Genomic DNA, 14,369 nt, shown 5'->3' with positions numbered 1-14,369 from the left:
TTTTTTTTTCCACCACTCATAAATACTAAGGTATGGGAATAGGAGTAAAAACAGAGAATTAAAAAGTATTTAGGGAAGGCTAGTAGACATGCACAACTTGAGAAAACGCAAAACCTGAAAGGGAAAGCCTATAGGCTGTCTATAGCATCTAAATATAAAAAAGCTTTTTAGATCTTAAATATCCAAGCCATGTTTCACATTAATGAAAAGGTCAGGGTATCCAGCCTGATTTTAGTTTTGGCAAACATAACTGGTGCTACCAGACATTCAAAATCACAACTGAAGATAATTCTGCATAGGCCACTCTAATCTAATTCTAATACCCTTGCTTGATTTTTCAAAGTCCCATTTGGATTACAATTGTAAAAATGGAAAAATGCAAAATAATTCTGCCTGTTTTGTGGTAGAACATTCAAAGGTGTGCTTTGTGAATGTTTTATAATTGAATGGCAATGTTCATGAACACCCAACTGAACATTTTAAAAAAAGAAAGGAAAAAAAAAAATTGTGAGCATAGAATACTCTTTTAGAAATACTATAAAATTTATTATTCCAAAGAAATGATGTGGTTGTCAGAGAAACAGTCAAATGCAACTTTGCTACAACAGTGCAACTGTAGATGCTAAACCGGTATTACGGATTTTGAAATATTATATATTAGTATTTCAAAATTCTTAAAAAAGTGTGTTATCTCCTTCTTGGCATTTTGGTTAAGATCAACTGTAGTGTAGTAATTTTATTTTTTCCTATTTGGAAGATACCCTTAGTGTTAGGAAGTGTTTGGTATAGTTTAAACTCAGTCCAAATGGCACAAATAAACGTAGCTTTTACAATCTGCACTGAGGATATTTAAACCAGAATTATATGAAGATTAAATTCCTTGCATGGGTGGTTTTTACAAATGAACATGTTCTATGGATTCTAATCATAAGGAGAAAATGTTTTTTTTTATTTGTTCTTGGCAATTTGAATAATTCCAAAGGTTTTGATTTTCCAACGTGAATATTGTATGGTACAATTAAGCATTGTGGTTAGCACTCTAATTTAAAAAAGAATGTTTTCTAGTTTACAAATAAATAAAATATAGTTTAATATATCTCAATCAACAGATGCTGTATGAAAGCATCTAGAATTACAAGTGTAACTCAAACATTCATCATGAACACAGAATCAGTATAACATAATGAAAGAGATGTTGAAAACATTTAAATATACATAATCTGATTCATTCCCATAATGTATCATTTCACACACATTGCAAATTCAGTTACAGAAAATAATTTGGCTGTATATACTAGTAAGTTGGTGTATTTGAAAGCATTACAAATAAGCATAAAGCATTTAGAAGGTATAATCTTCTATATGATAGTCTACTACTATAGTGTCTCTTGACTGGATTGCAGATACCACAGGAAACTCCTTGAAACTGGGCCAAATGTGCCTCAGTTATTCTTTGGTACATGCAGTAAAAATAGCTCTGGCTTTTTAAAACACTTTGTTTCTTTAAAAGGGTTCTCTCACCTCTGTTTAGTTCATGAACTATGTGAAAAATATAAACCACAAGAAAAACAAATTATTTATCAAAGCATTGTCACCAAATGGCCCTGTGCCTAAGCTTAATAATTTGTGCAGTACTTGTCATCTTTGATGTATAGATACTAGCATTACATAATAGACCTTGAAAATTACATGTTTATAACTTGGTGAATGCAAAAAGCTCTACATTAATCACAATAATACATTCTGTAATATGAGCATAGACTGGAAAATACTGACCAGTAATATAATCTAATTCTAAATGTATTGTTTAATTTTGGGTGATACACTAGAATAATAAATTTTTAAATGTGATTTGAGAGGAGAGTTTGCTCTTTTATGTCTCCATTTTGAGAAGTGGGAGATAGTCAAATTTCAGTGTGCTTTTTATTAGAGTAAGAATAAATTGAGGCTTGTGTATTGGAGGTATTAATTATTTGTGGGCTAATACTTGAACACTGAGCTGGCAAGAGTGAGCACTATTCTGTTCCTGCACCAACTGCTGTTAAAGCAACTGAATTACAGCAACAAAGGCAACTCTTAATACGTCCATTTGTTTCTTTCAGTCCATGAAAGTGCATTTTTTTCCTAAGCAGAGCTGGAGATCAGCTGTATACTGCTATGCAACATGCTCTCCAGAGCTGTTTTAAATTTAAGTTCTTAGACATACAACAACCTGCTAATGTTGCAGTGCAATGATAGCCTTGCTTGTACTATTGTCTTGCATGCAAATGAAGATTAAAATAATGTTATTGACTATTACTGATGCACAACTGTTAAAACTGGAATGTCAACTGTAAAGCCTCAAACAACATTTCCCTTCTCCCAACAATAAAGTTATCTGGGCTTAGTTATTTTGTGTTCAGTGGACTGTATGTTATGCTAAAATTTCTAGCACATATCAAAACTACCACCTACAGAGACAACCTAAAATGTAAGAATCTACACAGGTCATGTTTTGATTGAAAACAAACCAAAATACTGCAGTTACAGCTTTCAGCTAGCTTTTAAAAAGATAAAAGTCACTGCTCTCTAACAGTACATAAATGTGAATTTCAATTAAAGTCACCTCTGAAGAGGTAAATCATGAAAGTGTACTGATGGACTATGGTAAGTAGGAATTTATAGAAAATCCACTAAGTAAACAGTGGACAGGAGCAAAATCTGCACAGAAAAGCCTTTATATGATCTCGACATTATTAAAAAGCTCTCAGAATTTCCAAATGCTGATGTACCGTCCCATCCAATGAGCACAGAATGCTGCTCTTTGGAAACTGCAGTTTTACTCCTGGTCTTCAGATGACAAAAAATTTAAGGTCAGAAAAAGCTGTTTACATTGGCTACCAAAGAGGGTACAGGAACAGTCAGTTCTTACAGCAGAATGGTAACAGTAGAGACTGACACTTTATATACTATCAGATTCAATTAAAAACTGAGCTTTGATATGTACAGAAAGAAGGGAGGAAGACTGAGTTCCCATTTCACAATGAAAGACTTATTTACAGGAAGTGAGAGGTGACTTGCTTCTTTTGCCAAAAGGTAGGGCAAATCCTTCCCTAGTAACAGTGTTAATTTAGGATTTGCCAGTGGAATCCAAGTTTGAGGTTTGATGGTTGGAAGCTTATCTATCTTCTGAGAAAAATGGCATAGATCCAAGTCCAAGATGAGATGTAAACATATCAATACTCATTTAGCAAACTAATTTTCAGCCAAATGTGAACCAACAACTTTAACTGTGAAAAGCCACCACGGCAATTGCCTAATGCTAATGCAAGATTATGAGAATACTGTGCAGAAATTTGTTTAGAAGCGTGAAGGCAGCAGCTGCAAAAGCAATGCAAAAATATGAAGGAATGACTTCTCAAAGCTCTTATAAGGATTAGACTAGGAAGACAAAGAAATGGTTTATTGTGAGGAGTGGCATTAGCCAAGCTATGACATGTGACATAAGGCAAAGTTGTAAGCCAGCTAAAGTCCATGCTGGTGTCTCAGGAAACAAACCAAAAGAGACTCCCAGATTAAAATCAAAAGGTTGGTTTACCCTGTTGGACCTTCACCCACAAACCATCTCCCCAACCAATCCTGCTCTTCCCATCCTCTCATTTCCCCTCCACAGCAGGGACATGCTCTGTGCTTCCCTCACCCAGCCACCAGCTATCAAATGCTGCTGCCTCTCCTCAGCAACACTGAGCTGGTGCAGAGCTGACCTAGCAGGGTTTGAGGGAGGCAGGGGGTCCAGGCAGAATTTATGCAGATACAGGGCAGCCCATACCCAAAGGAAGTGCAAAAACCATTATTTTCCCTAGCTCCCATGGAGTGAAAAAACAGGGGAGAAGTTCTACCTCTTCTCTCTCTCTCTCATTCCTCTAAAATCAAAGCACGTGAGAGACTACCTCTTCCCCACTGGCTCCCTTTCTGAGAGATTTAATAATATTGTGACTTAAGTACTGCAATACCTTTATTAACGACGTTAAAAGATTCCCCTGACATAAGTCACTGTGGAAGGATGCTGACTCATTGCTGCAGAAGAACACCTTGAGGACACATTCCACCAACATCCTCCCTTTGGCAAGATTCAGTTTCTTATATATAGTGCTAAGCAGCAGGAATAATTACAATTGTAATTACTGAAGAAACAGTGTAAGACCATGCTAAAACATTCTTGACATTTGTGAAAAGAAACATTCTGATGTTTCCATGTTTTAATTCATACATTTGTCCAATTTTGTAAATTGGGCCTAATAGAAGCTAAAAAGCTTGGAACAAAAGTGCTTCACTTGACTCAGAAGCATTTTTGTAACCTTTTCTATATGATTAAAATCATCATAGTCCTTGCTAGAAATTGCTCAGATTCAGGAATGTATATCTCTGTAAAAATTCATACCCCCTATTTAACAACAGTCTATTTCCTTCATATAGCTGTTTTAAGTACAGTGGCATTTAGTAGTGTGGTAATTTAATAAATTATTTTCTCTTCTTGAAATTAAGACACTCATATTTTATGAAGGCCATCACTTACTCAATCTTTCTACTAATTCTATAGGAAATAATTTTGTATATTTTGTAAGATCAGGTAGAAGCTCAATATTCAGCATTCCTCTTTCATACAGGTACACTAGTTGTGTCTGCCAGCTTCAGTTCCAACAGGATTATTTGCTGCATGAGTGATTAAGATACCTGAACTGAAGACCAACATGACTTTCCGGCTTTCTGCCAAGCTGCATTGTATTTTTTTGTGCTTTATCTTACCCTTTTTGTCCCTGACAATATGCATTTGCTCTTTCTGTGCTACCTCTGTATTTAGATTATGTTACATGGGCAATACATGGACATTAATGCGATAAGGTTATCAAAACAGGAAGACTGTCCCTAATAAAATATGTAAAAGACATCTATCAGAACAGTAACTGGTTATGAAATGGGGTGGATATGACATCCAATAAGTTCATCTTAATACCTTGGTTCTTTAAAGTTAGTAACAGCCTACCAAAAAGCACTGTTCCTTGGAAAAGAACAATATAAATAAAATTCCCACTAGAGAAGAAGGCAAATTTGCATCTGCACACAGAGTATATTTATCTGTACAGCTTTTGTTGTTAAAATTTTGCTTGTTTAATAGTTTATATTTTCAAAGCTTTCTCTGCTTGAAGGATATTTTTTGTAACTAACATTTAGATTTGGGATTGAAGATTGCTGCTCTAGTCTCATAGTGAAATTATTTCCATTTCTTCAAAGAAAGCTTTTAAAGTGTTTTTTATGTATGGTGGAAGTACAGATAGACAGCACAATGAACCTCTTCAATATTCTTACAATCAGCAGCTGTTAACCTATTTTTATCAACAGCTTCATTGCTACAAGAAACACTTTTGCAAAATGCAGCTGGTGAGATCATTTCACATGAACTGTCTTCTCCCTGTGAATTTTTACAAGCAGGTTCCAAAAAAACTTCACTTCAAGAAGTAACCAACAGCCAAGGCTCCCTCCAACAACACACCAGGCCTTCTTTACCTTCCACTCATGTTCCAAGTGTGCACAACCCACTCAAGGCAAAGATGAGCATCTCCCAGAAACCTTTGTATTCTCCCTCTGGGAGCTTCTGCACCCTCTCTAAGGCCTTTGGTGTGCTCCAAGGTGACCTAGGAAGCCACTACTGCATACAGAACCCAAGATAAATGTTCAAAACTGGTTTTCCCATATCAGATGCAATCTCAGGTGTCTTTGCTTTCAGATTCAAATACAAAGAAAAAAACCAAACCATTTTCTGACTGCAGCAAATACCTAGATCAATATCACAATGTCAGTGAGGAAAGGATGGAGTTTCCAAAGCAGAAGATGGTATTTGAAGCTCTACTGCCCTCTGAGTCTAGAAGCATAAGCCAGGATGACCCTGACTCAGCCTTGCCACTCTGTCTACTTGCATCCTTTAGACCTGTCCACACTCAGGACCTGCTGTGGGCAGAGTGCCAAAGTGTGCCCTCAGAAATACTAAGGAAAGACCAAAAAAATACAGTGAAATTCTATTGCTTCCAGTGAAGAAGTGCTCAGACTGAGCACTAGAAGCCCTTGGCCTATGTAGGGAATACAGCTCAGCCTGCCATTGATTTCATCCTGTCTACATGATCTGCCATCTGCTTTCATTTGTTGTCTGAGGATTCTCTGCTCTATGATCCCAATGAGGAACTTCAGAATTGACTAGGTCCTCAAAATATACATTAATATGGAATAATACAAATTTCTCATAGATATATGCATGTTTTATAGATATGGTATACATACTATGGATGTGAAGGGCAAGAAAGCAGAACATCAAATTCACTCAGCTATTTTCTAGTTCTCATGCTGTGTGTTTTTTTTAGTCACTGATTCTGTATAGAGCACACAGTACACAATTATGGACTTGATCCTCATGCAATGTATACGTTTGAAATTATTTTTTTAATCTAACATGTCTACTGGGACCATCTTTGGTACACCTACCAATAAACCCTGAAGAAGGAGGGTTGGGCTGTATCTTCTCTTTAGTGTTCTCCTGAATGATGTCCCAGAGCTGCCATATAAACTTTGGATGGAGGATGTAGAATGGCTGGGTTGGATTCTTCCTGCGATGCTGTACGTAGGGAGTGAACAGATTGTAGTCTGGCTTCTTATACCACTGGGAGGAAAAAAGTCACATGTTTTTTAATAGTAAGAAACATGTTTTGAACACTACATGTACAATACCATAAACTGGTGTCATTTGGGTTCTGCAGAACAGAAGCAAAGGTAGCAAAGCAGCCTGCACTGGTGGATGCTTCTGCTAGAAAGGCATTCCTCACTCTGGGCTATTTTGTTTCTCCTCTTCATGCAGAAACTCCCAATAAGTAATTGAGTGCTGTGGGATGAGCCAAGACCATTTTTCCCTCACAGATCCACATTAAAGAAGAGGTTCAAAGAGCTTTGGCATGATATCTGGGCCTGGGGGTGAATGTTCCTCTGAAAGCGTGCCGTCCCTGACGGAGGCAGCAGCACCGTGACGCAGGCCGATGGCAGCCTGCGTGGGAGCAGGCAGCCCCTGGCATCTGTTGCTAAGGGAGTTCAGCAGATGAAGGTTTACTTGCTACTCTGCAGCCTGCTCAGCTCCGAGCTCCCTGTGCCAAAAGCCATCAGATCAACTTGTCTGCTGGAGCTGCAGCAACAGCCAAAGTAGAGACTCCCCCAGTGACAAGCAGATGGACATCTGCTGCTCTCAGTGAGGGGGTGGATGGCAGGGCACAGATGGCTGTGGGACAGTGGACATAAAGGGAATGCTGGTGGGGAGGAGGCCTGAGAAATGGGGAAGGCACCCAGAGAGATTTTCACTAGGATGTTGTATTTTGTCTGGGAAGGCAGAGGGGAAGATGGGGAAAAATTGATGCAGTTTTTCACCTTTCCTGATAAAACCTACTTCTGAAATCTAGCAATGTTCCCTCCTTGGCAAACACAGAGAGAACTCACTGTTATGTGAAAATAGCAATGTGTTATCAAACAAATGCCACCATTCGTCTATCCTAGCATCTCAGAACAGTCTCTTCCAGTATAATTGCTGGCTACTAAAAAGTTTTTGACCAATAAACCAATTTTGACCAATTCCTATAGACATAGCATTCTCCACTCAGATACAGAAAGAACCTGAGGCTCATGGTGAAAAGGGAGAACCAGGAGACTAAAGTAGTAAATTAATTTTCTCCAGTACTTTCAAGTAATTGGGAAGAAAGGTCTAAGCGGATATCTTACCACATTCAGATTTGCAGAGTAGGGAGCAGGATCCCAGGCTACTAAAATAACATCTTTATACAAGGAGCTGTCGACAAAGTGATGGTTGGGATTGGTGAGAATCTGCAAACACAAATGCAAAGAATTCCACAGTATTAAAAGCAAGTGGGATCCAGGAAAATGGCAAAATCCTTCTCTCAAGTGAACAGTCCTACCCACACTGCTGTTTGTTATGCTTCAGTTCTGGTTGATTTTAAGCATCTTGTTTTGTTAAAAAAATATACAAAAAAAGCTTAGCCATAAACAGCACTCATGACAGTCTGAAGTAGCAGTATGCTGAATTACTCTCCATCTGTGAGGGATGTGATGGTACCACTTGGGATGCTGTGTTACTGTGTATCAACATTACCGTGTACTCTGGAACTTGAAAATGAGACAGTATTTCAGATCACCTGTGAGATACCCTTGGACACAGAGCAGCTTTCTTTGAAGGGCTACAGCCCCCAAGGGTAATGTCTTTCTCTGTCACCCATCCCCAACCACCTTTTTCAAGGTTTTCTCATTTTAACAGAAAATCAGTGTCATTTCAATGAAAAAAATGCAAATTAGGCCATGACTGTACAAATTGGAATACCTAGAGAAACAATTCCAACAACAGGCATGTTACACATATTATAGGGCTATTTTTGAAGGAATTGTTATTTTGCTCTAATCTACTACACTCATATAACTCCTTCCTGCATCTCCCAGTACATCCCACCACAGTGGAAGTCTACTCTTCACTCCTGCTGGCTCACCCCTTCCAGAACCCTCCATGTCTAAATAGAACTCTTTGATTCCTGGTGCATCCAATGCCAAGCAGTTCAGCATTGGTCAAAACAGCATGAATTTTCTTCCAGCTGTTAAAATAATCAACATTCCAGACAAATAAATTCATAATAATTTTCATTTCCCTTTAGGATCCAATGAGCCATATTTAATTATGCATATTTTTCTTCAGAAAAATAATATTGTTGCCATAGCAATATTCTTCCTACCATAAACTTTGAGTTTAATGATTTCCATCAGCCCTCTACAGTAAGAACAGAATTAGTCATGCTGCTATCAGCATCCCCAACTTAATTTCTCAGAACAATTTTCACCTCAGAATGTAAACACCTTTTTTGAGTATTGAACAAAATTGAACAAATTGACCAAAAGGCCAAGATTTTAAAAGCTTGGTTCCACACTTGCCACACAAAGGAGATCTTACTTGCCTTTCAGTAAGCAAGAGTCCTCTGGAGGTGCTGTCCACACAAATTTCACTTTCAGTGATTCTGCATTCATACCTATGAGTTTTTGCTGCAATAACAGTATCTATTAATACTGTTATTGCTGCCACTGCACAGGCTTCCTTCATGTCCTTTGGGCGTTCAAAGTGGAGAATATGAAGGGAGAAAGAGCCATAGCAGCCTGTAATTAAGTGAATGCAGGAGTTTCCAACAGTGAGGAGGGGAGGAGGGTCAGTAAACCTGTACAGGTAACCCAGCTACAGCACAGGTAGGGAAAGCAACTTCCATCAAGTGGCCTGTGCAGATTTCAGTCTCAGAGAGGGAAAGGCTGATTTCTCACCAGGTGGACAGACCACCATGGATGGCTTTTAACCTCTTTGGAGAAGCACAAAGCTGGTGGGAATACAAACACTTGTGAGGAAGCCATGTGAGCTCACCTGGGCAGAGCTTTGCTCTCTGTTTTCTTGAGAGGTCTTATGGGGAGCAAGCCTTACACAGGGCAGCAGATCATGGGACCTTCCACTGCCATCCCAGTGGGAATGTACTGTAGCAGCTCTGGGAGCCAGGAGACCCCAGTCTGCCCTGCATGGGGAGTAGCTAATTCAACCACAATCTCTCTGAATGTGCTGGGGAGCTAAAAAGCTCAGATCACTCCCTGAGAACATTTCTCTCTTCTACAAGAAGCCTACTGAATCTAGCAAACTATAAAGAGTTTCTAAACCTTTATCCTTGCCCAGTTCAGGAGTTCAGGCATGGTCAATGTCAGGACATTCTGGCTAACAGTAAAACGGAGAATCATCAAAGAAAAGGAAAAAAAACAACAAAGCCAAAAAAAGTAAAATAAAATACACGAAAATCCATGTTCCCTGATACACTGATTACAGCACTTAAGGCAGAATAAGATATTTCTTCTTTCTTCTTGCAAACAAAAGAAAGGGGGCATATTTAACCCAAATCACTTCAAAGATCTAGTCTGTTCTGCAGACTCACAAATACCTACAAAATGAATGTAAAGGGAACAACAGTGAACAGTCCTCTTTTTGATGGCAAAGAACATGAACTTATTCACATAAAAAACACACCTACCAAGAACAGACTTAGCATGGGCAGCCACTCAAAGCAAAAGAAAAAATGAACTCAAAAAAATTACAGTAACTGAAAATTTTGCTATCCTTTAACAAGAATCAATATGTGCAGAGCATACTACATGGCCAACCATACTCCTGGTGTTGACTAAGTACACTCATTTCAGTGTGTCATAAAATTTCACAGAAATTCTCTTGCTGATTTTTGTCTGCATTTCATAAAGAGCAAAGAGGTTTGGTTTGCCCAAGACAGGAATTCAGGCAATAGCATTTTTGAACTTGAAAAACTAATCTCAACCATAAGGTGTCACTGTAGCTCAAGTCACAATTATTTATTTACACCCTTACACAGAAAATCCCATTTTCTCTTGTTTCCATTCAGATAAACAAACTCACCTGATGTGTAATACCCAGTACACACTAAAGTTTTTACTAGTTCTTTCCAAATTTTTAAACCATGATGACTTGCCTAGTGTTACACAACTCAATTCCCATTTATTTTGCCTTCCAGCAAGGAAATAATTGGGGAACTGGAAAATATGAGAAAACAGCTTTGGAATCACCACAGCCTGAGCTCCATGAAAATTCTGGAGGCAATGGCTTCTCCAGGAGGTCAAGGTCTTCTGTACTGACAGCTCTCTGGCATCCTGCAGAGCCTTTACAGATTAGTTCACACGAGAAACTTAACAACTGGTTCTCTGAAACGAGGCTATCGAGCCACTCCACACTGACAGCAGTGCTAACATCCCTGTAAGGGAAAACTTTCACCTTCTCTGCATCACAACTGTTTAATCACTACCTGCTTCCCATATTACCCAACACTTTAGGTTATTATAACTACAGGTTATTAACTTCCTGTCCTATTGTACAGAAGGGACATTGACTTGAACTCTGAAAAGGAAGATCTTACCTGAGAATTGATGATCCGCATGGTTGTTTTATTGCCAACATCTTTTTCATAGCCACGTGTTGGAGCAGAATTAAATCTTAAAACAGCATCATGAGAATCTAGAAGCACAAATGAGGGGGTAACTCTTTTTTCTTAGTATACAGAACAGTAAGATAAAACCAGTTATCTAAACTAATACAAAGCTTACACATTTGTCCTAATCTGGATATTCTAAGGATGATGAATGTTCTGCTATGCACAAACAGAAATCCTCTTGCATCTGCCATATGTTATTAATATAAAAGCCCACTGGGAAAAAAGTTCAGATTCATCTATTAATTTAGCATGCAATACTAAAATACTTCTCTTAATTGGATAGACTTACTATGGGAAGACTATTAGCACACCCAGTACACACAATTGCTCACTACTTCTATCACAAAATTTACAGAGAATTACTCCATGGAAAAGCATGTAAACTGCAAGGATATCTAATTGCACATTTGAATGAAAAACAATGCTTAACTACAAGATTGTGCTTCACAGTATTTTATAATACCTGAAAATCTCAGACTACCCCAAATCTATTAATCATACTGTGTACTTACTCTCAAGCTCAGTACAAATCTTGAAGAGCCTCTGTATGGAAGCCAGCCAACACATCTGCTCACACAAAGAAACCTCAGGATCCCTTGGTAGCAAAGATCTAACAGAGCTGAACTGTCAAAGTTACTGCACAAGCAGTTGACCTTGGAGTCATGGAGAAGAGAAAGCAGCTCTAGGTCAAGTAGGGGTCAAGGGTAGACACCACATGCAAGCCTCCATTGGATAAGAGATAATCACCCTCCCAGTGCTTCTTTTAAGGGGATCTCAAAGCCCAAAAGGTGTGAAGGAGAGCAAGACATTTTATCCACTGTCTAGAAACAATGGCCCCTGCTGGTAGGTGGTATTTGGTCCGTTTTTATTCCTTATATCCATGGAAGCTGAGAATATGAAATGCCTTAACCCACAGGTAGTCTGTATAGCTGCTCATCTCTAGTCATTTAAAATGTGTTCTCTGTAGCTCAAAAACTGGAAGAGGCAAAAGTCTCCAAAGATAACCAACATGCCTCAATGGAGTCTTGGCTTGCTCCTATCAAACTGGGATCTTTCATCTTTTCCCTCCTTTACTCTGCACTTCTTGTACTCCATACAGGGAAACACGGGGTGGCATACAGCCAGCAGTCTGATCCCAGACATACATGTTAGCATTAATATTTCATGTCTGAAAAGAGGGATTTTGCCAGGTGCCCACCAAACCCAATTCTTCAGAACCTAAGGAGTGGAAGTTTTTTCTGTGTCCCATGCAGGGACAGCCCTACCCTCAACACTTAGACTTCATCTACCAAGCATCTTGATTGTGCAGGAACCAAAGGAAATGAACAGAATCTGCAGGTACTTCACATACTTGGAGAAGGAAAAGAAAAACACAAGCTTGTTGTAATGAATTTAAGAACATACATTTGGACCCGTGATTGACAATTTTTAGACAATCTGTTGACTGAGAACTGGATTATGAAATGGGAATTGTATGATTTGCAGCTTAATTGAGAGACAGCGTGATGCATTTCCAACAACACTCATGCTGATTCTTCATATACAGATGAAAAACTTCTTTGCCAAAAATAGCTGGTTTTAAATAAACTGATTTTAATCTTAGTATGTGTTTGTAGATAAGCATTTTAAAGATCAAAAAAGGTTTGGGGTTTGATCACAGGTCCCTGTTACTTCCTGTGATGCCAGAAATAATTTATTCTCTCAATTAATAGCCTGATCACAATGGGAGTGTTTGCTATACTTGCACAGTATTTCCGTGCCTACTGTCATTTAAAACAGTCAGAGGGGTGGGGGAGAGGAGGGCAAAAGGCAGAACACAAATTAACATTTTTGCTTGTGTTTCTAATAGGAACACAGAAGAGGGAGCTAAAGGCCTATGAAGGGAAATGTCCTTCACTTCTTTCATAGGCATTTTTTTTTCTCTCTTGGGAGAATAAACCATAGAATCACAGAATGGTTTGGGTGGGGAGGGACCTTTAAGACCATCTAGTTCCAACCACCCTGCCATAGGCAGGAACACTTCCACTGGACCAGATTGCTCAGAGCTCCATCCAACCTGGTCTTGAACATTTCCAGGGACAGGGCACCCACAATTTCTGTGGACAATCTGTTCCAGGGTTTCACCACCCTCACTGTAAAGAATTTCTTCCTAACATTTAATCTAAGCCTCCTCTCTTTTAGCTTAAAATTGCTCTCCCTTGTCTACCATTGCTGTAAGCAGTCACTTGCCTCCCTCCCCCCAGTCTGGGCCAAATCCTCTCCCCAGTCACTGGTATCTGCCCTGAGAGAGTCTTATAAAAAACCTTCTGTGATTGCTGGTGCCCCAACATCTCCTTGCCCAACATGTATGAGATCTGAAAATTCTATGTGGGCTTTTTCAAACCCAATCTTCCTCCCTCCCTTTAGGTGGCATCAGATGACAATTTCCCATTTAAATCCAAAGTTCTTCTGTAGGAAATGACATAAGCTTCTGTGCCCAGAAGCTTCCTAAGAAAATGGGTACACTCAGGAGCAAGCAGGCCCCAGGTACCATGGCAAGCACCCAAGTCCATGCCTGGGCTGCACCTGAGTCTGCAAATATGACTTGAAACATGCTGTATATGTGATTATGTAAATATGTCACAATGTGCTACGGATTCTACAGTACAGCACTAATCCATACTGGTGTAAACTGGTTGTACTGGGGAACAGTAACAGAAGATTCTGTTTCAGTCAAAGATAACATGCTGGAGAAGGTAGGAACTGCTAAGCTTTTTCACCCCAAAGATTTTTACATCAGTGAGGCTTCCTATGGAATTAGGGGTTACCCTGGTGTGATTTTAGCTGCAGGCTAGCTGGGCACTTCTGCTGTGCTGGAAGCCTATTGCGGGAGTTTGATAATCCTAGAAGCTCCAACATATCCCAGAGATTTAAAGAAAACCTATCTGTGTCAAAGAGATGATCCAGAGTGATGAGGCAAGTATTGGGATGTGAAGTCCTGGAAGATGGGAGGATTAATGAGTGAACATCAAAAGGTTTTTTATGGAGTGCTGAAGGAGATAACTCTTCTTGTTTCAGAAACAAGTTCTGAAACCTTTCATCCTTCTTTCAACACTCTTAGCATACTGCACATGTACTACTAAAATGAAGAACTACTGAGACATTAACACAGGTAGTAGCAATATTTGAAAAGAAAAAATAGAAGTGACCTGGACTAGCTTTATGGTCCCACCATCCTTTTCTGAATAGCTACTACAAAACTCCCACCTTGAGAGGATTCTG

The 14,369-nt window shown here is 39.0% G+C and overlaps 1 protein-coding gene across 4 annotated transcripts in view; it reads right to left on the bottom strand.

Moving 5' to 3' along the window:
- The window catches only part of ST6GAL2 (ST6 beta-galactoside alpha-2,6-sialyltransferase 2), a 173,565-nt gene that overhangs the window by 9,769 nt on the left and 149,427 nt on the right, over nucleotides 1-14,369 (bottom strand). For all 4 annotated transcript variants that reach the window (XM_071430745.1, XM_071430746.1, XM_071430743.1 and 1 more), the window contains 3 exons: nucleotides 11,034-11,131; nucleotides 7,789-7,890; nucleotides 6,514-6,688 (listed from right to left, as the gene is read on the bottom strand). In XM_071430745.1, the coding sequence (XP_071286846.1) occupies nucleotides 6,514-6,688; nucleotides 7,789-7,890; nucleotides 11,034-11,131 (375 nt within the window). The remainder of the gene's footprint in view (nucleotides 1-6,513; nucleotides 6,689-7,788; nucleotides 7,891-11,033; nucleotides 11,132-14,369) is intronic.

Source organism: Agelaius tricolor, unplaced genomic scaffold (assembly GCF_023055355.1).
Source record: "Agelaius tricolor isolate 1412-34295 unplaced genomic scaffold, bAgeTri1.0.p SCAF_7, whole genome shotgun sequence".
Taxonomy (NCBI): domain Eukaryota; kingdom Metazoa; phylum Chordata; class Aves; order Passeriformes; family Icteridae; genus Agelaius; species Agelaius tricolor.
The sequence above is the reverse complement of the archived record's forward strand: the minus strand, read 5'-3'. Positions and strand labels throughout refer to the sequence as shown.